Below are 20622 nucleotides of genomic sequence, written 5' to 3'. Positions count from 1 at the left end.
CAATATTGCCTGGAATACGCGATAGAGAATCCACTTCAAACCTGGTCTGTTCAGTCGCCATTTGGAAGCTTGTGGGACATGGCAAATGTAGGTAAGGAGGGCGGAGCTTAAGATCGCCAGTCCATTGGTGTGCAGAACTTTGCATGTGGCGCACTTGTTTGGAGTGATGTATTTGAAGAAACAGACACACCCAGCAATATTGAGCACTTATTTATTCATAAAAACATTTAAAAGTTGACTCACTATTCTGTATTAAATATGAAATACATAATAGAAAAACAATGTATATCAGCTATATTCTGCACGAGAGGCCGTCCTCAGTCGGACTTGAGGGCTTGCAGCGCCGACTGAGGCACTCGGCTGATGTAGTACTCGTGGTTCCTGAGCGTCGCGAGAACGCCGCCGGAGTTCATGCGCTTCACATTAGCGTCATAGCGGTAAGGATTATTATGCATGTCCGTTAGTTTACCTGGTAGAGGAAAAGGAATGTGTTAAGGAAATGCAACGAGCGCTGCCGTTTGGATTAAGTGCCGAACCCGAAGAGATGTTTCTTACCGCCAACGCAGTGCAGGAGAACTTCGGGAGCGCAGGTGTCCCACTTTTTGGTTCCTGGGCTTGCGAAGACGTAAGCTGACGCTTTGCCCTCGATGAGCTGGATGATCTGCGGAAAGATAAACCCCCTCCATGAAAATTAGTCCCGTCGTGCCGCTCCGTCCGTTTTCTACACCGCTTATCCTCCTCAGGGTCCTGAGAGAATTAGACCCGATTGAATGATTTTGGACTACAGACAGATTTAGGACTACACCCTGGGCAGGTTGCCAGTCTATCACAGTGCAAATATAGAGACGAGAGAAGTTCAGGACAAGGACACCGGGGGAATTGAACCTACGCTTGTCTGCGCAGAAGCCAGGCGGCGGAACAACGATACTAAACTCAAGAACTCGGGAGTTCAAATAAAATTCTGGAAAAACATCTTGAAGAATGCTTAAATATTTTATTTAAAACATATGCGCAGTTAATGTGCTGCTGCCCGCTTGTAAGATTAAAAATGTACACGATTTCCTTTGTTTTGAAACTAGAACAAATTGGAAGCTAACCAACATCGCAGTGAGCGCCCAACTTTGGAGGTTCCGCTGGAATCGCGTTAGCATAGCAAGGGAATGTAGCATAGCTTACCTTGTTCCCTGCGCCACCCACTCTGATAACCTCATGAGGTTCCATCGCACTGACGCAGTCCGTGACAAGCTTGTTGCTATGGGAACGGCTGGTGGTCACAATGCGTTTGTCGTCCGGAACTTCTTGCAGCTGAAATCCAAAGGCGCCCAGTCCGAGCATCCCCCACATGGTTCTTCCCAAATGCGCCCCTGGCCCAAGCTGACGAGAGACAAGTCTTTAAGTAAACGTCGGCGCCTCCCCCCACGAAAATAAATAAATAAATAAAAATGAGCGATAGTTCATAAGTGGGACCGTTTCATTGGGTGCGGACCTGGTAGTTGTAGAACGGCTGGTTGACGACACCTGCGATTGCGCGGCCTGCGTAGGCGATTCCGATAAGCACGGTTACGTTATCGAGGAGCCCTGAAGTATGCAACGACACCCAAAATATGACAGATTGAAATGATCAATACAGCAATTCATAGTATGGAATATACTTCACAGTAAAACGGAGGACAGGAGGAAATAGTAAATTATATTTTCAAAAGCATTTCCTACTAAAATTATTTCATGTAATAGTTACAAATAGTAATAAGAATTACTTCATCACCAAAAATATGAAACTAAACACAATGGATTTGGTTGAAAAAACATTTACGCATGTTCATGATTAATTTAAAATCATAAACTTTTAAGTAAAATGTTCTTTCAAAGTAAACACACTCTCTCTCTCTCTCTCTCTCTCCGGTTCACCACTTACGACATTTGCCAAAAGTTTCAAAATATTTGTTCAGTACAGTTCATGAAGGTACAATATTCAGTTTCGTGCTGTACTACTGACAAGTATATGTACAAGACTCACCTTCCGTGTACTCCTTTGTGCCGTCCACAGGATCCACCCACACAACCAGCTAATATTTTGAAAAGGCAGAAACAGAATTAATCTGTTACATCGACCAAGTTTAACATTATAGTATACATAAAATAAGGTCCACGAGTATTTAGACAATGACATTTGTAATGACTCTTCCCACTTTGTCTTAAATGGTGGCTAAGTGGTTTTTTTTTGTTTTTGTTTGTTGTTGTTTTCCTAAATCATGAGTGAAGTGCCGTAATTTCCGGCCTATGAGCCGCGACTTTTTTCACACGCTTTCAACCCTGCGGGTCATGCGGCTAATTTGTGCGTTTTTTCCTAACGGCTGTGAGGGGGCACTCGAGCAGAAAAGGTAAGAGTGAGACCGGTGGAATATATGTACCGAGGAAGTGACATTTACCCTGTTAGCGCCGCACTAGCGTGTTACTCCCGTGTCTTTTTTACCAGTATGGGCGCTAGCATTGGCGTGGTGCTGCCGTTAGCATTAGCGTCGCGCTAGGGTTAGCATTAGCACCGCGCTAGCATGAGCAGTCTGTCGGCCAGGAATTACGGTATTATGCAATCTTTTGTTTAGGTTTTCTGACTGTGAAGAGAATCGCGGAGCTTTCTGAAGGCAAAGGAAATTCTTCAAAGGCCAATTCAGTTGCCTGAACTCAACCCAATAAAGTATGCTTTTCTGAAGTCTTTGAGGAAGATTGCCATGTTACTGTCCAAATCTACAATCAAGAGATGCCTGCGTGAATAGATACCCAGAAGTCAAAGTCAGTTTACTAGATTAGTCAAAGTTTACTAGATCGTTAAAAAAATATCTGATACTAAGCTTGTGATCGGGTACATTATATAAGAACTGGTCGTGGGTGTAGTAATTGGCCGTTACTTCCGCAATGCAACCCCACCATTCAGTCAAATCTCAGAAAAACTAGTTGTCGACGGTCGACCGCTCATAATTAGTTGCACAACAGTTTAGTCACATTGCTCGGTGAGCTCGTTTTCACTTTTGAAATTGCAAAATAAAATGACCTAATTTGTCTCCTTTACACAGTCTTGTCACTTTGTAATAAACCTTCACAAAAACTCCGTCGACGTCTTCTGGGTCTCAGTGTACGTCCAAAGATCACCCAATCAGAAATGGTGCTTCGGAACGTACTGTTTTAAGTTTTTACCTCCTCTTCTTTCACTCCACAATATTCAACCGGGCAGACTTTCTGCAGGATTTCTTCTGCTTGGCCGTTTTCAATCAGGTCTTCCGAGACTTCCTCTGCTGGAAGTTCCTGCATGGATTCATATGAATATGCACTGAGAGACCAGGGTCAAACACGGGACTTATCTTCTGTGGGACAGACACGGAAACAGCTAGAACTTAGTCTTGGCGAAATAGATAGTACACTCACCTCCTCGCCAATGATAGTAATTTTAGGAAAGCGTCTCGAGAGCGACGTACAGATGCTGCGCTGTGCAAGTCTGTCCGCTAACGTCTGCAGATCATTCGCACCCTCCTGTGCGCGCAAAGTGAACAAATCGGTCCCCTTTCGGGAAATATTTACAGAGTTAATGCCTGACCTTCTCAACGATGCCGAGGTCTCCGCGGTGAAGGACTTTCCTCACTATCTCGCCAGCTTTCTCAGCCACAGTGTAAGCCGAAGCCACCAAGCGAATAACCACAGCAGGACTCCCAGACATGGCTGAAGTTCAACACACTGTCATTATGTACATAATGTACTCATATTTTTTCATCTGTGCAGGAGTCACATTAAAGTTGCATGAAAAAAAAAAGAGTAACATATGTACACTTGAATACAGAAAATGCAGTTTAAAACTAATTTCGCAACCAACTGCTTTGTAGCTCTCCAATAGTTTCTAAACATTTTCAATGTAATTAGACACATCCGTATTTCCAAGAAAGCTATTGACTGTGATTTTGAATGAAAAGCAACACTGGAATTTCAGATGAATGGGGCATTGGTCTGATGGATGATGCTAGATTAGCAGGTTTTAATTTACTTTTATTTTTGTTGTCAGATCTCAATGTTTCTCTAAACATAGTCTCCAATGACCTTTTTGGTATCGTCAAACCACAGCGATACGAAATGTCAACTTTTCACATTTTCCTTTGGTCCACAGCCGTAAAGTGTCCACACACTTCTTGCACACTTTGTAAGGGGCCCATGTATGGAAGTAGATTAGTGCCACCAGCATTTGAATTTGAAATGCCACAGAAAACAGGATTTAAAATCGAAATGTAAAGTTTTTTTCACATTTTCAATAGCTGTATTTCAGCGTAACTTTTCAATGTTAACAATTCAACTGGCTACAATTCGCGGTCTAAAATTCACCGTCTGTGCTACCAGGCAGGGTTACTTCAGGTCAGAACCGAATACCCAGCCAATCCAGTTACGCTTCCTTAGTATGTGATGTGTTGTGTTCCGTCTGGTGGCACAGACGGTGAATTGTCGCAACTATTGAAAATGTGACACTTTACATTTCAAATTCAAATCCTGGTGGCACTCATCTACTTTCATACCCATGGCTCGTCTTGATCACATACTTTCACTTGAAAATATGCAAACTACTGTATACTTATTTGACAAATTCACTGTTTGCCTTCTGACTCGGAATGGTCAATCTCCTTCAAATACAGCAAAAGCAGTCAAGAGTTTTTCGGGATTTACTACAAGTAGCAGGACAAGACATGATCTGGTACAATACATAGTAAATAAAACACTAAGGATGGAATAGTTACAAGCGTTGAAAAATAAAAATGGAACTTAAAACGCTATGCAGATGGCTACAGCTAGCACAAATCCTCTTAATTCGTACTACGATAGCTTTGTTTACAGATATTATTAGTATTAGTAGTGACCTATTGGGAGCTGCACACAACTCTCACGGCATTGTATCAATCGCCACTGCTCAAACAAGTTGGCACGTACTGTAGCTCTAGATGAGTCCACTTGTAATCAGCTGGCAAGTCCTACTACAGCTAAATCAGTTGACTTTTGCTTATCTTGAGTCCGAAGAACAAGGGGGAAAAAAATGACTGATTTATGAATCGGCACGCAGCCGTAGATGAGTCCACTTATAATAGGCTCGCAAGTCGTACTCCAGCTAAATCAGCGGACTCTTGCTTATCGAGTCCGAAGAACAAGGGGGGGAGGGACAATGACAGATTTTTGAATCGGCAAGCCAGTATATGAGTTTTAATCAACATAAAATTGACCCGGTAATTTATCGGGAAAACAAATGCGGAAGTACAACCGGCTGAACCGCTTGTGTTATTCAAACAAGGCCGCCAATTCGTACGTGAAAATACGACACTGCCCCTTGTGGCTTGTTAATGAACTTTGAAAAGCGCTGAAACAAAAATTAGAAGCCCTTCCTTCTACGAAAATGTTTTATTGGCCTTTCCGTGAAAAAAACCAAAACATAACAAATCTGTAAATTACACTGAGACGTCTGTAAAAGCACACAATTTACACCGACAACCAATTGAAAGTTTTATTTAACCCAGTGTCATTAATTGGAACCCAGAACCTCACTACTAACATCTTCCACGCACATTCCCTCAAATGTGAAACAGTAAAGGAAATAAACATGACATTTAATGACAGATAATACACAGGAATTAATTATTCGTTGTGAGGATTCACATAAGATTTACTGGCATTTCATCGGTTCGCAAGACCTCTGTAGCCCATCTCAGCCTCCATCTGCTCGGCGGTGAGGGTGCCGAGCAGCGGCTGACAGTCCGGATTGAAGACGGAGTAGGCGCTCATCTCCCCGGGCTCCCTTTCGATCGGGTCGCGCAGTCCCTCGTACAGCCAGTAGAAGAGAGAGAAGACGAAGAAGGCAAAGCCGAACTCCAGTTCCACGAAAAAGCCGAGCAGGACCACCCAGAGGAGGACTTTTAGCAGGGTGATGTTGGAGAACTCGTATTTCCTTGACAGCCATCTCCCCCACGAGCTGTCCACCATCCAGTCCCTCGAACGCTGCGAAAAAACACGAGAGGAAAAAAACAAACATGAGACGGAAGACTCGGAAACTCCATCTATTTTCTCTGCTGCTTATCCACAACAGAGTCGCGGGTGAGCCGGAGCCTATCCCTGCTGTATTCAGGCAAGAAGCGAGGCACACCCAGGACTGCTTGCCAGCAAATTGCACGGGACAAATACATTTTTAAAAAAGTTATTCACATCTCAGGAGAATTTACTCTTCAATTCACCTAAAATGCATATTTTTGGAATGTGGGAACAAGCCATACAATGCGCAAATTCCACACCTTACTGCCCCCATGTAAAGCTTCTCCACCCAAGAGTGTCACTTTCAAAGGGGGGCAAAGCAAAAAAGGTAAGCAGAGCTGCAGTGCTCATACAGATGCACCGTTGCTAACATTAGCAACTTGACAAGATTGCTTAGTCCAGTTGGAACGACCACTTCGATCTGAATACAGTCCAATAATCCATCAGTTTTCTTACTCGCTTATCCACACGAGGGTCACGGGAGTGCAGGAGCCTATCCCAGCTGTCAAGGAGCAGGAGGTGGGGTACAGCCTGAACTGGTTGCCAGCCAATCGCAGGGCACATAGAGACAAACAGTCACAATCCCACCTAGGGACAATTTACCGAGTGTCCAATTAATGTTTCATGTTTTTGGGATGCGGGAAGAAACCGGAGTGGCCGGAGAACACCCACGCAGGTACAGGGGGAACATGCAAACTCCACAGGCAGGCCCGGGATCGAACCCGGGTCCTCAGACCTGTAAGGCCAACACTTTACCAGCCGAGCCACTGTGCCGCCTCATTCAGATTCACCTTTGCTAATGTTAGCAACTTGATAAGATTGCTCAAAAATGCTGCTGCTGCTGCTGTAGAGTGCAACAAGAATTATTAAAATCTGATTGATTTTTTTTTCTGCATGTGTGAGGCTAGGAGGCTGGGAGAAACAGACTTATTTGGGAACACTTTTGTTTGAGTATCATCGAAAATCTGGTCCCCCCAAAAAAACCCACTTTCAATTTAGAAGAAACTACATGAAATTGATGATTGCCATTAGGGGGCTCGGTGAGAATTCATAATTTCTAATAATCAATTCCACGCCATTTAATTGCCATCTTGATGCAGAAGGACAAAACCCTGTCTCGAAATTAGTCAAAAAGAAAAAGTTGTGTTCACAATTTTTTTTTTAGTTTCGTCACACTGACGACGAGCCCTGCAACTAGTCGTCATGGTAACCAGCTCTGTACTCAACTTGCATGAATCTGGAGCTCAGCAAGACAAAAACAAGGATTTAAAAGTGTGCTGCAATTCCTGACAACAGCAACAAGTTAATGTAGAACACGGAAAAGGACGGTATTCACCTCTTGTAGGGGGTTGGGGTCTGAGTTTTGCACAGTCTGCGGAGTGACAGCCGGGGTCGCGTTTACGTTCGCGGCGGGGGCGGCGGCGGCGGCCGAGCGCTCCTTGCTGGAACCCTTTTTGGCCTGTCGCCGGGCCCTAAAATCTGCAAGCTTCCGCTCCATTGCGGCGAGAAACGCGTCCAGGGGATTTCAGCGGCCGCTCAACCTTGATCCATGCAGCCCGCCTTCATCCATCGACACCTCCAACGTTCACTAATGTGCTTTGAGTGCCACGTTTCTACGTTTTAGTGACATTTCCGTGTCACAACTTTGACGTTGCAGCTAGAGCGTCTGCCTGAAAGCGGGACTTGCTGTCGCAAATCGACTGTCGCGAATCGGGCCGGAAGCTTTTTTTTTTGGGGGGGGGGCTAACCAGCCTGTCTGCGTCGATGCGGTGAGTTTGACGCTATTATGCTACATTTTTATGCCCTTATTATTATAAACAGTGATAAAAGTTAAGTCATCGTATGGCACGATAATAACGTTTGCTAAACATTTGCCACGAATCGTCGAGACATCTCAAACCACACCTAATTCATTCTGTTGTCTCGATTATTAAACACTTTTTGTTTTACAAACCGCCATTATATTACATAAGATCTTTTTTTGACGTTGGTCTGACGTAACGACAGTCTTTCAAATAAGAGTAAAATAGACCGGAGTGATGTGACGTTGCGATAAATCACATCACGAACGCCATGTCTTTGTTCACTTTACTCATCTGTAACTTGACACCCTTTATTTACATCTGAGAATAAGATGTTACAGAGTGCAATATTTAAAATATATATGCCGGTGGTGTGCTCTTTCCAGCTATGGCCTCTGCACCAGCACAGCAGCCCACCCTGACTGTAGAACAGACAAGAGGTACATTTTACATCCCGCATACCAAATTAACTAAGGGAATTCTCACCATAAAATGTTCTTGTAACAAAACCATTAACTATTATATGCACTATTTACAAAGCTGTCAAAATGTTTTAAGCATAGTTTTGTTAAATGTCACACAGCGGTTGGCCTGGCCCAAATCGAATTAACTCTTTATCGTGGATGTCACATCTATCGTGGATGTAGCATTCATATTTGAATTCCTGAAGTAAATGAAGTTTTCTACATATAATTTGTTTGCATGCATCTGTATTGCACTGGATAAGCATTCGTGAGGCATCTTAAAGGTCAAGTGTTATGACAATAAACATTCGAGAATAGATATTGTAATGAAAAACACATATAACATTATTCACTTCAATGTCTGAATGAAAAAATAAATATGAGCAGAGAGCGTGTTGTCCATGCGCAAAGTTGCAGAAGTCTCATTCGACATTCAAGTGGTAGCCATTTTGGCTGCATCTTCTGCCTGTCACGTCACACTGGGACATTCGCCATTGAAAATACGCTGTGGCTCCTACTGTGGGAGATGAACACGCCCCTTCTGACTCCAGAAGCAATTTTCGAAGAAGAGAGCATCTCACAACTGAGTGAAGTGACCGGGGCAATATTACCCCATCATTTCCAGCCATATTTAGATAATATGTGGATCACGGCAAAACCGCATGCGGTCAAATTGTCTCCCTGTCCGATCCACCTCTGTGGCGGTGATAACGCCTCCCACAAGCGACGACGATGCCGTGGCCAGACTGCCTCGCTGTCCAATCCACCTTTGCAGCAGAGATGAGCCACCCCGGCGGTGCCTCGTCCGTCGATCACGGCTTTGGCCAGGGTGGCACATAGACACATTTAGCACCTCTGATTTACGGATTACGTCCCTGCAAAAAATGTAATTTTAAAAAATATATATTTTTTATTAGCTGTATACATACCTACCTGTCATTTGGAACCCACGAAGCTCTCGTCCTTTGCACCTGCGCAATCCATTTTTCACGACAAACTATGTCTCTTGGAAACTTATGAAGGGTAAATCCATCCTCCCGAGTGTTCGAGCAATATCCAGCAATGCAACGAGCCGGCATTTTGGCTAACACGAAGGAACAAAGAGCTACCTTCCCGCAGGTAAAACTAATAGAAACAAACGAGTCCGCTTGAGTGCACTACTGCCCTGTACGTCACTTCCTGCTTCTTCTCGAAAAAAATCCCTCGAGAGGATTTTCATGGGAGGACTTACAAAAAGCCATACACGTCAAAATCATGTTTTGTGGTGGAAAAAAAAAAACAGATGGGTCCATACCAGCTGCCGTTTTTTTAATTAATAACATCCTAAAAATCGTGAATTTCATGAAAGTGGACCACGCGTTTGTGTGTGTCAGTGGTGCTGAGTGAGGTTATCCAGGCCTTCTCTGTGCCGGAAAATGCCGTGAGGATGGAGGAGGCACGGGAAAGCGCGTGCAACGACATGGGCAAGATGCTACAGCTGGTGCTGCCCGTGGCCACGCAGATTCAACAGGAAGTTATCAAAGCATACGGCTTCAACAATGAAGGAGAGGGTGAGAACACTGGACTGTAAAGTGCTATTTTTTGTCTCAAAAAAAAAAAAAAAAGTCATTGTTTTCAGGGAAATTGGAACAGATTAGATTCATTTTTTTTTTAATTAGCATGGTCATGGAGTGAATTAAATCTATATTTTAAGGCACTACTGTATTTGGGATTTTAAAAGGCTGGAATTGGTGGAATAGAATGTCAAAAAGATTTTTTAACTCCACGTGTGCTTGTCATTTCAGGTGTCCTGAAGTTTGCCCGATTGGTCAAGATGTATGAAAGCCAGGACCCCGAAATAGCAGCCATGTCAGCTAAACTCAAGTCTCTCCTCCTCCCGCCTCTGTCGACACCACCCATAGGGGGGGCTATCCCAGCCTCATAAAATACAATCAATCGAAGTTGTTGATCACAAATGTCATTTTGAAATGCTCCATATTTATGTTATGTAGAAAAACATGGCTGTATTCCACCTGTTTCTTTCATCCCATCCGTCTTCTACCACTTGGTGAACCCCAAAATGCAAGAGCCGAGCTTGGGGGGGGCGGGGGCAACAAGTATACCCACACGTCCCCAGCACATCTCACGGTAGGGAACTCCAGAGTGGGAGAGAGTCCAACCTCTCTCAAGGGGAGTGGTACCAGAACCCAAGCCGTGTGTGGACAGTCCGGCTATAATCGGTAACTTCTTGACCAGACCCCTGTACCCCTGGGCCTCTGGCAAGGGGGACCCACATTACCTTTTCAAGCTGTGCCCGGCCCCCAGACAGACACTCTCCTTCAAGCCCCACCTCCAGGCCTGGCCCCAGCGACCCAGATCTGAGCAAGAAAAACCTCGATCCAATTTTTGGATTCGTCATAGGAGTTCATGGTGTTATGCTTTGTATCCATCCACATTTATGAAAAGATTCCTTGATTTCACTGCATTGTTTTGTATTTTCTAATAACTTCCCTTGTTTACTCACAGACACTTTAAATATCAAGTCCCAAACTTTTGACGACTTTGTATTTTAAATTTCTTAGCAATATTTTTAAAGCAATGTTCGTTTTGCCGTCTGAAAAACATCTAAAATTTGCATCGTGAAATGTTCAAATATACCTTTATTTAACTTTACACCAGGAAAAAAACAAATGCACTTTCCTAAAATATTCCTCATGCAAAACACTTGAACATAAAATTTGTCTTCGAGTTTGGTTGCGTGCAGGCAGTGAATGTGACAATCATTACAGATGACGCTTATCGAATAAAATAAACACTTAAGTGCCCACATTCCAAAAATAGTCCTTCAAAAAGTGCTCATTTTCTTAAAAAAAAAAAAAATTAGTGCAACATAGTGCTTCAAGAACCCCCCCTGCCCCAAAAAAAAAAAAAAAAAAAAAAAAAAGCCACGTGGAATACAGTCAGTGCAACAAACGGGCTGCTTATTTTACCCAGTGTGAGCGACATCATTGGTGGGGGTGAAACTTCTGATACTGGGGAACCATGAAGCATGATGTGCAAGAGGAGTGCAGCTCCATCAAACGATACATTGGGGTCATATCGCAGATGCGTGGTCACAGCCTTGGGCGGCTGCTACCTCACATTCCACAAAGCGATGAAATATGCTTTCCACGTAATACAGGACTTTCTTCCATTCCGGACCATCCTCCTTCAGCATGTCTTCCACGGACTGATGCGCCGTCACCATGAAAAGAAGGCAAAACAAAAGACAACATCTGCTACTGGACGTACAAAGATCACAGGTGGACAAAAGCATAGCCAACATTTGAGTTAAAGGAAAAGATAAAATAAAGAAAACAAAAAAAAGTCAAATAGGCCAGGTCATTCATATTTGAGGTCACCCCCCCCCCCAAAAAAAAGTACTTAGAATTTAATTATAAAAAAAAAAATAATTTACAATAAATCAATCTAGTGATTACTCAATGATCTTAGGGGGGAATGTAATAGTGGATTTAAAAAGTTTACAAAATGTTCAAATGTCTTTTAATATAAAAATGAGTTTTAATTTCCATTACAATCAGTTCTTTAAAATTATTCATTCAGTTCTTTTTACAAATTCAGTCAAGTTTCTTAGTTTATTTTTACTTCACCCGTGTAAAAAAAAGATTTGTACAAGCATTAAGAATATAAATTTAGTCTCATTTATTTTATTTCCCAAACACCTGCCATTTTAAAGGGTGTGTTGACTTTTACTCTGTACAGTAAAGGAGGTAGTGAGCCATATGTAGACCGGCAGATTTATCTTAGTTTTCCTGGACTATCATATATTTATCTTGTTTCTTTTATGGGGTGGCATCACGAAAAAAAAAAAAAAATGCAAAAAGCAAAACAACATTTTGCGATCTCATGTGACAATGAAAGTTTCATTCTTTTATTGCCAAAGGATTTCCAAAAGTGCCAATTTCCCAACTTACTATTCATCTACCTCGAGCATTAGAATGCACTGTGGGCATTGACACTTTCACAGCTATGCATTTCAAATATTTATGAACCTTAGAGACTGGAATGCGGACAAAAATCAGTGTTGTCCTACTCTTTGGATGTTGAAAGATTTAACAGCACAGTTAAAACATTTTTTCCACAATGTTTATATGAAGAGAGCCTCACCAGAGTTGTTGTGATCCCGACAGACTCTCCAGTCTTGAAAGCAAGATCCAAATTTTCCTTCTGAAAGGGAAAAAAAAAAAAAAAATGAATTTTGAAATTGTTTTACTTAACGTCAATCATCTTGTTTATTCTACAGTAGCGTTGGTTTTATTTGCTGTCCCATACCTTCTCTGCTGGGTTGAGCCTGTCGTAAGGGATGCGGGTAGGCAGGTACGTATGATACATGGCGCAGAAGGCCAAACCGTCCTGCCAACACGTGCTGAAGTTGGTGATTTCAATATGCTGCCCCCCCCCACCCCAAAAAAAAATGTTTAGTCGTTACTCAGTTGGCGATGGGGAGGAGATGAGAAGGGTACGGCTCTCAAACCTGGTAGCCTCGAGTGCGACTTTGACACCAGCTCAGCAGGGAGTTCCTTTTGAAGCTGTGACGCCGTAGCTGGGGGCACAATCCAGTCAGGGTTCTGGAAATCACGTCATCATGTCAACGTGCTTTCACCCTAATTAATGAGTTATTTGATTTCTATTTCATATTCCGTGCACAAATGGAATTGTTTTTTGGCAGAACAATCAATGCCCGTGCATATCTGTGTGTCGCTCCACCATTCAAAACAACAACAATACTCTGATGCGATCCATTAGCCAGTCTATGAAGTTTTGAATTTTTTGTTAGCATTTAGGGTGATTTCCCCCCCCCCGAAGAATCATCAAACTTCCAGGTGAAAAGGTAAATATAGCCATCCATTTTCTTAGCTGCTTATCCTCACGAGGGATTGCTGGAGCCTATCCCAGCTGTCAACGGGCAGGAGCCGGGGTACACCCTGAACTGGTCGCCAGCCAATCGCAGGGCACATTGAGACAGACAACAGTCGCACTCACAATCACACCTACGGGCAATTTAGAGTGTCAAATTAATGTTGCATGTTTTTGGAATGTGGGAGGAAACCGGAGTGCCCGGAGAAAACCCACGCAGGCACGGGGAGAACATGCAAACTCCACAACAATCCGGGACCTCAAAACTGTGAGGCCTATGCTTTACCAGCTGATCCACCGTGCCGACAAGGTCAATTTTATACATGTATGAGATATTTGGTATTTTTATGTCAAAAGGTTGGACAGTATGTAATTAGTTAAAAACAGTACTCACTTGATATCGCAAGGGACTTCCTCCAGTTTTCCTGAAAAAAAAAAAAAAAAAAAAACTGTAACAAAAGGAGTACAATTAAAATTTGACAAGTATGGCGTCAGAAAACATTCCAGCTCTGTTGTCACAAGATATTCATGAACCCCTTGAGCTTTGAAAAGGGGAGAATTAAAAAAATAATAATAAATAAATGAATACAGGTAGTTAGGTTTGGTGAGGAGGAAGGTTGCTCCAGCTTTGGCAGGAAGTGTCCGATGCTCAGACAGGCCTTCATTGTAATGAAGCAACAAGTTAGTTATCTTGAATCTGTTGTCCAACCATCGAATGGAGAACTAAGTTTGTCGCTTGTCTTTGAAATATATAGTTTGTGACACCAGTCCAAGAACTTTTCTGACCAAACTCATTTCGTCAATTAAAAAAAAAAGACAAAAAAAATAAAAAATTCAAATAGTTGGGTCTCAGGGGCGGTAGATAAGATTACCCAAAGGTGACTTTGTGCAGACATCTTCCATTTCCAGTCCGGACGCAGATTGGTGAACATTTACTCTGGAAGAAGTCTCGAAGTCTCCAGACGTCTCCAATATCACTGTAACAGGTCTCTAGATTCACTGCTCGTGTTTTAACGATTATTATGTTTTCCATTTGGCAAAAAATAACTTTGCTTTGTCGCATGACCTAACTTTGGCACTGGTCGTCATGGTAATGAAAGCTGTTCCCTCTAATTTTCATAAGCTATACGTGCTCCTCGAAACGGCCTGATGTGAACCAGTGTGTGACGTACATATTAGGTATCCTATATATTTTTTTGTTCTTTAAGTGTATGGTGTTTGTACAGAACTAATACCAATTTTGTATTCAAGATTCACTAAGTATTTAGCAACTTTAACATTTTCCCCCATTAAATACATTTACAAAAAAAATGCTGCACCAAAATTTACATTTTTTTCCCCATAAACTATCTTCACGGCACAGTACCAAATGGTCCTGTTGTTTGGGGACCACTTAAAATTTATAAACTGTCAAAATCCTACAACAAAAGTGGTGTCAAACTGGTGGCCCGGGGGCCACATTTGGCTTGCCACATCATTTCATGTGGCCCGCAAAAGCAAATCAAAATTGCTAATTTCTGCGGTAATACCAATGAGACTGTTGCAATTAATCCCCCCTTTGAAAGGAAACTTATTAGTTGGAAAAACTTTATAGGCTTCTTATTTCAAAACGTATTTATTAATGTGTTGTGTACACCATATGCAATTAGTAAATGAGGTCAGCTTTTATTTGTTTGGGTTCACAGTCTTAGCGGCCCTCTGAGGGAAGCCACAACCCCGAAGTGACCGGTGACAAAAATTAGTGACACCCCTGGTCTACAATACATGATCTTGATAGAGACCACGATCCACCTAGCCGGAGATCGGTTCTAAACTCACCCGTCTGACAGCTTGACCAGCTGTCATGGCGCTTGACGATGTGCGCAATCTTCCTCCCCTGTGTTGGCTCTTCTTTTTGCTAAAAAAAAATGAAAAAAAAAAAAAAAAAGGGGGGGGGGGGAGGAGAAACTGTCGGACAAATTCTGTACCAAAGGAGGATGTTCTTACCTTGCACAATGGCGATGTCGACCTCGTTTTAATCAAGTTGTTGTGACAAGAGTCAACGGGCAACGGAATACGGGACAGACTCCTGGGGAAGAAATTCTTAGAAATATTACATCACACCTGCCGGTACAGTAAAATCTCCATTTACCGTGTGTGGATATGTTTCATAACCACCTACGTGAAAGTCTGTGATAGATCATGTGTAAAAAAAAAAAAATCTTCATAATTTCACCCATGCACAGAAAATGAATTTGAACTTTGAAAAAAATTAAGCATAAAATATAAAAGACAATGTGTGCGCGTTTACTACGATACAGCAGAGGAACAACATTGCAGCGGGAGCTCTCGTGTATTTACAAGGACCGTCGAGACATCACGAACCTCCTTGGATCACGCTCTCCTTTTTTCTTCTCCAGTGCATCCACGTATACCTTGACTATACCGTTCCCCGTCAGCTGCGAGCTTGCAGATCTTTTAGCATCCATTGTTTCATGACCTTCGTGCTCCTCCTGTTTTTGGACACTTTTCAAGTCAGCTTCCTCAACAAAGTGAAGATTCGTCGCATGCCCCTCCACTTGGTGGCTTTTGTCTTCCGCGACTTTTCTGTCCATCGGCTGCTGCTGCTTTTTGAGCAAATCCAATCTCAGGCACACTTCCCTATGTTGGGATTGCAGATATTCCAGCTCCCGCTCCAGCTCCAGCTCCCTTCCAAGGGCCTGGGCCAGCTGCTCTTGCAGATTCTTGTGGTCCTCCTGGAGCCGGCTCAGGGCATGCTCCGATTCCGCCCGTATCCGGTCGGCCACGGACACCGCCACCTGCAGGTCGCACTGGAACTGCTGCCAATCAGACTTCTCATTCTGATGGAGACCACAGAAGACAGAAGTAAGTTTCGTTCGGCTTGTCCCGTTAGGGGTCACCACAGCGTGACTTCTCAGGTGAACGCTCATTTTTACGCCGGATGCCCTTCCTGACGCAACCCCTTCTTGGGGAGTAGACGTCCCAGTGAGATACGAACTCACAACCCCTTGTTTACCAATTGACAGGGGCTATGGGGCCTCCCACAGAAGACAGAAATGTAACAACAATCACAAATTCTCATCCTAACCAACAGTTTTACGTGTCAAATTCAGCTACGCTAGAACGTGCAGGTTGGACTCACGTTTTGAGTCTCTCGCAGGCTGTTCACCTCCTCGGCCAGTTTGTCCCTTTCCGTTATCAACTGTTTGACCAGCTCTGAAAGGATGAAGCAAATTTTAAAAATGCATACGTCTGTGAGTGAGAGTAGACTCGTCAGCGTCACAAAATATGGAAAATGTCAGTTGACGGGTTCTGGAATGGACTAATCAAGTCAAATGTCCAGACCAGAGAAAACTGTACATCAAACAATCCAACACCAGCGAAGCCAAGGCCTACCTACAGCTTCCACAGTGGTATCCGTGTCCAGGGTGAGGCCCATCAAGGTAGAATGCCGATCCATCAGGCAGAGCAGGGCCTGACTCAGTTTCTCCCCGGAACTCTCGGCCGCAACCTGGGGCTCCAGCCCGCTGTCGCTCTCCTGCCAGCTCTCCTCCAAAGGCCACACCCGGGACGAATTCAGTGACGTCAGGCTGCGGAGGCTGACCGCCGGGGCCTCGTCGTGGCCGGCCACCTCGCCGCTCAGGTTCGGGGACTTGATGCTGCGGTCGATGCTCAAGATGGCCCATTCGGAGGGAGGGGAAAGCCCCTGCACCCAGTCCGTTATTGCGTAGGTGGTGCCACAAGAGTCGTGCGTGGCTATTTCGAGCGAGGGAGTTTGGAGCCTGCGAGAGGAGGATTTGGAGGCTATAGTCATGGATGTTAGGTCTGCCTCGGAGGGCATCAGGTGGGTTTGGAAGAAATCAAAAGGAGAACCTACAGGAGAAGGAAGGATTGAACAACTGTGAAAGGGCTGAAGGATTTAAAAAAATTTTAATATATATATATATATATATATATATCCTTGTTGATGTAGCAGTAAGCATGGTGTTTCCACACCTATCTAAAGCCAAAACCTGAGCCAATGTCAACAACATTGGCGCGCAGAATGCCACCTTCCTGTCTGTCATTTCGAATGAATTCTTGAGCACAGTAAGAATGAGTTAGCCAACAGTGGTACTTCAGACATTTTTGGGAAAACGTAGATGACAGAAGAATAAAAAGGTCCCATAATTTGGCTATTTGTACCCTCACTCTCTAACATGGACTTTGTATAAAATATAAATAAAAGCATAAAAAAAACAACAACTTGGTTTTGTCATATTAGTGTGCAGAAAATTCTCCTTTGACAGCTACTTCTGTTTGACCCAATTTTCCACCCGCTTTGTCTATATATTTGGCCCCCTTTCCACTGATTTGTTGCCTCCATGTGGAAGACCCAATTGTGAGAGCAACATTAACAGCGCTAGCTCACGTCCAGAAGGAGGTGAGATCTTCGCTAGTGACGTAGCTTAGCTTGAAAAAGTCGAATGACCCGATTCCAAGCCTCGCCGAGGGGGTTAGGGGGGAGAGATCTAGAACTGAAGAATACGTGGACAACTTTAATTCATATTTCGCATGCATCTACTGAGGCACCATATAGCCAATTTGTGTCCCAAACACCAGAAAGAAAAAAAAAAAATTAGTTCAGTTAATTATAGGACCTTGAATCATAAGTGCTGGATAGTGGCATTTAAACTAAATACAAGCAACTGCACGTTTTGTTTGCAAAATTATCATTTCATCTCTCCAAGATATCACAGGGATTCCCAAAGTGTGGTTGAGATGCTGCAGATTAAAAACTCTTGTATAAGGATTCCATTTCAAGGGTTTCCTAAAATAAAAATGCTCATGTTTTAACAAAATGAGCATTGCTCATAATGGTCATATTTAAAAAAAAAAAAAACATTTTGGGAGGTGGCAAAAATGGTCCTAAGCTACCACCTGTCAGCCCTTCGACTATATAACCAACAGAGCGACATATGCGCCTAACTTGTGTGAGCGAATTTAATTTGTTTTCTCTAATTTTGTGTCGTGGGGAGCTGGCAACTCTCTTTGGAAGGGGCGGGGGGATAATTGTGCGGTCATTTTTGGAGAGTATATCACAGACCTGCTGAGGAACGGTTGGTCGTATTCCCCATCGTGATGCGGGGCTGGATTGTGTTTGCACGAAAGCCAGCCAATCTGAAACAAACAAACAAAGCATTGAGGTTGAGCAGCACGCGCAAATGTTTTGGGGGGAAAAAAAAAAAAAAAAAAAAAAAAAGTTTGCCGTTCATGCAAGTTCAACCAAATGCAACATGATACAATTTTAACAACTGATGAAGAATAAAAGATGACGGCTGGACTCAATGATGGCAAATGTGCCCTTGAGCGACCTCATCGCGTGACGCGAATGACAAATTAAACGCGATCACGTGCATCAGCTGCCACGGCGACGCCGACTTTTGCAGAAAGACCATCGAACGTCAAGCGCGAACGTTTTACTGACTCAAAGACTTCAAACTCTTCGCGGAAGACCCTCTTCATTGATTAAATGCACAAGATAAAACATTGCGACAATTCTGCACCCGCATACCTTGCAGCTGCAGGTCTTTCACTTCCTGGGCCGGTTCAAGCAAGGGTCCGCGCCTGCAGCTCTCCTCCACCCCAGCCTCGAAATCCCACGTCCATGACGCGCCTCGCTCCTGGAAACCTGCACAAAGCTTTGGAAATGCTGGCGGAGTGCTCTTGAGCTCCTTCCTTGCCTTTAACGCGTCGCTCTGGGGGGAGGAAGCAGCGATTACGCGGCAGCTGGCTCATTTTAAGCAGGTGTTCAATACATTTGATCACAAAACGCCAAGAGAAATCGTTCGTTTTTAAACTTTAAAAAAAAACACGCTTAACAGTAATTTTCCTCAAAAGTGGCTTAAAGCAATATAAATAAATCACCAGCAAAAATATTTTTGGTCGACAAAATTGAGACCGCGAGGGAATTTTAGCCAATCAGAAACCCGGAGAACGTCACTTCCGGAAAAATACATAATAGCAATTTTAATAATTGTGGCCCGGTGGTGTTTCTGTTGAATATACTTAAATATACACTTAACTTTAATAACTGATTAGATGGATAATAAATGTTGTGCCACAGAAGCACTTCACACATCCATCCATTTTCTTCACTGCTTATCCTCACAAGGGTTGTAGAAGAGTTGAGAGTTTTTCCCAGCTGTCTTTGGACAGGAGGCAGGAAATACCCTGAACCAGTTGCCAGTCAATCGCAGATAATAAATATAGTAAAAGAGATTAAAATAATTATAAAATCTGTACAAGGGACATTTTAATACTGCCAAATCTTATTTGTTACATTTCTGAAGAAATGCGTGGCATCATTTTGGAGGTCTTGTTAATATTTTAGTTACCGCGAAATGAAACTTGTGATGAATTTCAACACCACTGCAAATTACAACATACAGTATAAAATGTCGCATAATACATTTCCCAATAATGAAAACAAAAGTCCATAAGCACAAAATACACATTAAATCACCTTTACTGTACATTTTAAGTCCAATAAGCTCAAAATGAGCAATTCCTGTAGAGAGGCGCGTCCAATTGATCTATTAATAGAAGTATCTAAGAAGTTGTGACTGCATCACAACATCATCACATGGGTGGGTTGGTGTTGGGGGGGGGGGGTAATGGCGTCAGACTCGGCCGTGAGCGTTCCGGCACATCTGGACGAGCCGGGCGCCCATCCGTCCATGCCCGCCGAACCTCCGCGACGCCGAATCGACGCGCGCGCGCGCTCTCTCTCACCCCCCGCGGGGTAACCGACCCGGTCGCGGACGCAACGAGGGAGACATGATCGCCTCGCGTGGAACATGTCAGCCATGAAGAAGGTAAATGCGCGCCGGGCTGCAGCTGGAGCATGTTGTGTGTTTTTTTTTTTTTTTTTTGGTTTATAGCCATTACGTCACGTGGGCATGGCATGTAACGCTATAGAAAAATAGAAAGTTGTGAAAAACCTCAACGTGTTATTAGGTGGGGAAAGCGCTTAAGCGATCCCATCAGGTACAGCACCTCCACCTTCATTGTTCTCACATCCAGCCAACGTACACGTGACGTGAGTCAGCTGTATCGTATACTAGTACGCATACAGTATGTCTTTATGTGTCACAGGTGTTGCCATGGTTACTACCGACTCACTGCTGCGTTTTCTTGGACAAGGATTCAGGTAAGATGGATGAACGTTGCTTTGAGCGGGTTGTCAGCGATGCAGTCCTGAGGGATACTTCTGATTTTTAACACCCCTTAACTCCGCCTTTGCTGAATTTGATGAAGGGAAAATGCTTACATCTCTCTCTTGTAGGTTTATGTATCAAACACCCTGCGTTGTTACTCCCCCCCGCCCCACCGCGAGCCAAATGCATGCTGGGAAAGTCTTAAACCCGTCTTGA

At 43.5% G+C, this 20622-nt stretch overlaps 4 protein-coding genes across 5 annotated transcripts; 1 reads left to right on the top strand and 3 right to left on the bottom strand.

The window, feature by feature from the left end:
- Window positions 1-203: 203 nt before the first annotated feature.
- bpnt1 (bisphosphate nucleotidase 1) lies at window positions 204-5278 on the bottom strand. 2 transcript variants are annotated; one of them, XM_061812434.1, is made up of 9 exons: window positions 4960-5278; window positions 3590-3726; window positions 3421-3525; window positions 3193-3300; window positions 2018-2066; window positions 1487-1578; window positions 1177-1374; window positions 556-661; window positions 204-469 (listed from the first exon to the last, which is right to left on the bottom strand). In XM_061812434.1, exons 2-9 carry the CDS (start codon window positions 3707-3709, stop codon window positions 318-320), a joined length of 930 nt encoding a protein of 309 aa, XP_061668418.1. In that variant the 5' UTR covers window positions 3710-3726; window positions 4960-5278; the 3' UTR covers window positions 204-317. The 2 variants fall into 2 exon arrangements, with proteins under 2 accessions (XP_061668418.1, XP_061668417.1); XM_061812433.1 differs by having other exon boundaries at window positions 3590-3711.
- A 124-nt stretch (window positions 5279-5402) lies between these two features.
- Window positions 5403-7550, bottom strand: saysd1 (SAYSVFN motif domain containing 1). The gene is made up of 2 exons (XM_061812435.1): window positions 7382-7550; window positions 5403-6015 (listed from the first exon to the last, which is right to left on the bottom strand). The coding sequence occupies exons 1-2, from the start codon at window positions 7541-7543 to the stop codon at window positions 5695-5697; spliced, it is 483 nt and encodes a 160-aa protein (XP_061668419.1). The 5' UTR covers window positions 7544-7550; the 3' UTR covers window positions 5403-5694.
- Window positions 7551-7735: 185 nt separating this feature from the next.
- grcc10 (gene rich cluster, C10 gene) lies at window positions 7736-10775 on the top strand. Its single transcript, XM_061812436.1, has 4 exons — window positions 7736-7814; window positions 8234-8287; window positions 9685-9861; window positions 10096-10775. The coding sequence occupies exons 2-4, from the start codon at window positions 8236-8238 to the stop codon at window positions 10233-10235; spliced, it is 369 nt and encodes a 122-aa protein (XP_061668420.1). The 5' UTR covers window positions 7736-7814; window positions 8234-8235; the 3' UTR covers window positions 10236-10775.
- Window positions 10776-10933: 158 nt separating this feature from the next.
- On the bottom strand, window positions 10934-19094 carry LOC133496626 (cytospin-A-like). Its single transcript, XM_061812432.1, has 13 exons — window positions 18762-19094; window positions 18294-18367; window positions 16604-17080; window positions 16350-16423; window positions 15572-16047; window positions 15194-15275; window positions 15026-15104; window positions 14080-14184; window positions 13602-13632; window positions 12825-12918; window positions 12623-12739; window positions 12458-12517; window positions 10934-11519 (listed from the first exon to the last, which is right to left on the bottom strand). The coding sequence occupies exons 2-13, from the start codon at window positions 18322-18324 to the stop codon at window positions 11385-11387; spliced, it is 1761 nt and encodes a 586-aa protein (XP_061668416.1). The 5' UTR covers window positions 18325-18367; window positions 18762-19094; the 3' UTR covers window positions 10934-11384.
- Between the last annotated feature and the right edge of the window lie 1528 nt (window positions 19095-20622).

The sequence above is a fragment of the Syngnathoides biaculeatus genome, chromosome 23 (genome assembly GCF_019802595.1).
Source record: "Syngnathoides biaculeatus isolate LvHL_M chromosome 23, ASM1980259v1, whole genome shotgun sequence".
Taxonomy (NCBI): domain Eukaryota; kingdom Metazoa; phylum Chordata; class Actinopteri; order Syngnathiformes; family Syngnathidae; genus Syngnathoides; species Syngnathoides biaculeatus.
Note: the sequence above shows the minus strand (reverse complement) of the source record. Positions and strands in the feature narration are given on the sequence as shown.

What these genes read in the sequence shown, in the direction of transcription:
- grcc10 (XM_061812436.1), top strand. Translation starts at nt 8,236, where the DNA reads ATGGCCTCTGCACCAGCACAGCAGCCCACCCTGACTGTAGAACAGACA. An exon ending in GACTGTAGAACAGACAAGAG is followed by an intron (nt 8,288 to 9,684) that starts GTACATTTTACA and finishes TGTGTGTGTCAG; the next exon opens with TGGTGCTGAGTGAGGTTATC. An exon ending in CTTCAACAATGAAGGAGAGG is followed by an intron (nt 9,862 to 10,095) that starts GTGAGAACACTG and finishes TTGTCATTTCAG; the next exon opens with GTGTCCTGAAGTTTGCCCGA.
- saysd1 (XM_061812435.1), bottom strand. Translation starts at nt 7,543, where the DNA reads ATGGAGCGGAAGCTTGCAGATTTTAGGGCCCGGCGACAGGCCAAAAAG. An exon ending in ACCCCAACCCCCTACAAGAG is followed by an intron (nt 6,016 to 7,381) that starts GTGAATACCGTC and finishes GTTTTTTCGCAG; the next exon opens with CGTTCGAGGGACTGGATGGT.
- LOC133496626 (XM_061812432.1), bottom strand. Translation starts at nt 18,324, where the DNA reads ATGGGGAATACGACCAACCGTTCCTCAGCAG. An exon ending in GGAGAGCGTGATCCAAGGAG is followed by an intron (nt 15,276 to 15,571) that starts GTTCGTGATGTC and finishes TTTCTTCCCCAG; the next exon opens with GAGTCTGTCCCGTATTCCGT. An exon ending in CTGGTCAAGCTGTCAGACGG is followed by an intron (nt 14,185 to 15,025) that starts GTGAGTTTAGAA and finishes GACCTGTTACAG; the next exon opens with TGATATTGGAGACGTCTGGA.
- bpnt1 (XM_061812434.1), bottom strand. Translation starts at nt 3,709, where the DNA reads ATGTCTGGGAGTCCTGCTGTGGTTATTCGCTTGGTGGCTTCGGCTTAC. An exon ending in GTGGAGTGAAAGAAGAGGAG is followed by an intron (nt 2,067 to 3,192) that starts GTAAAAACTTAA and finishes TCAAAATATTAG; the next exon opens with CTGGTTGTGTGGGTGGATCC. An exon ending in CACAAAGGAGTACACGGAAG is followed by an intron (nt 1,579 to 2,017) that starts GTGAGTCTTGTA and finishes TGCATACTTCAG; the next exon opens with GGCTCCTCGATAACGTAACC.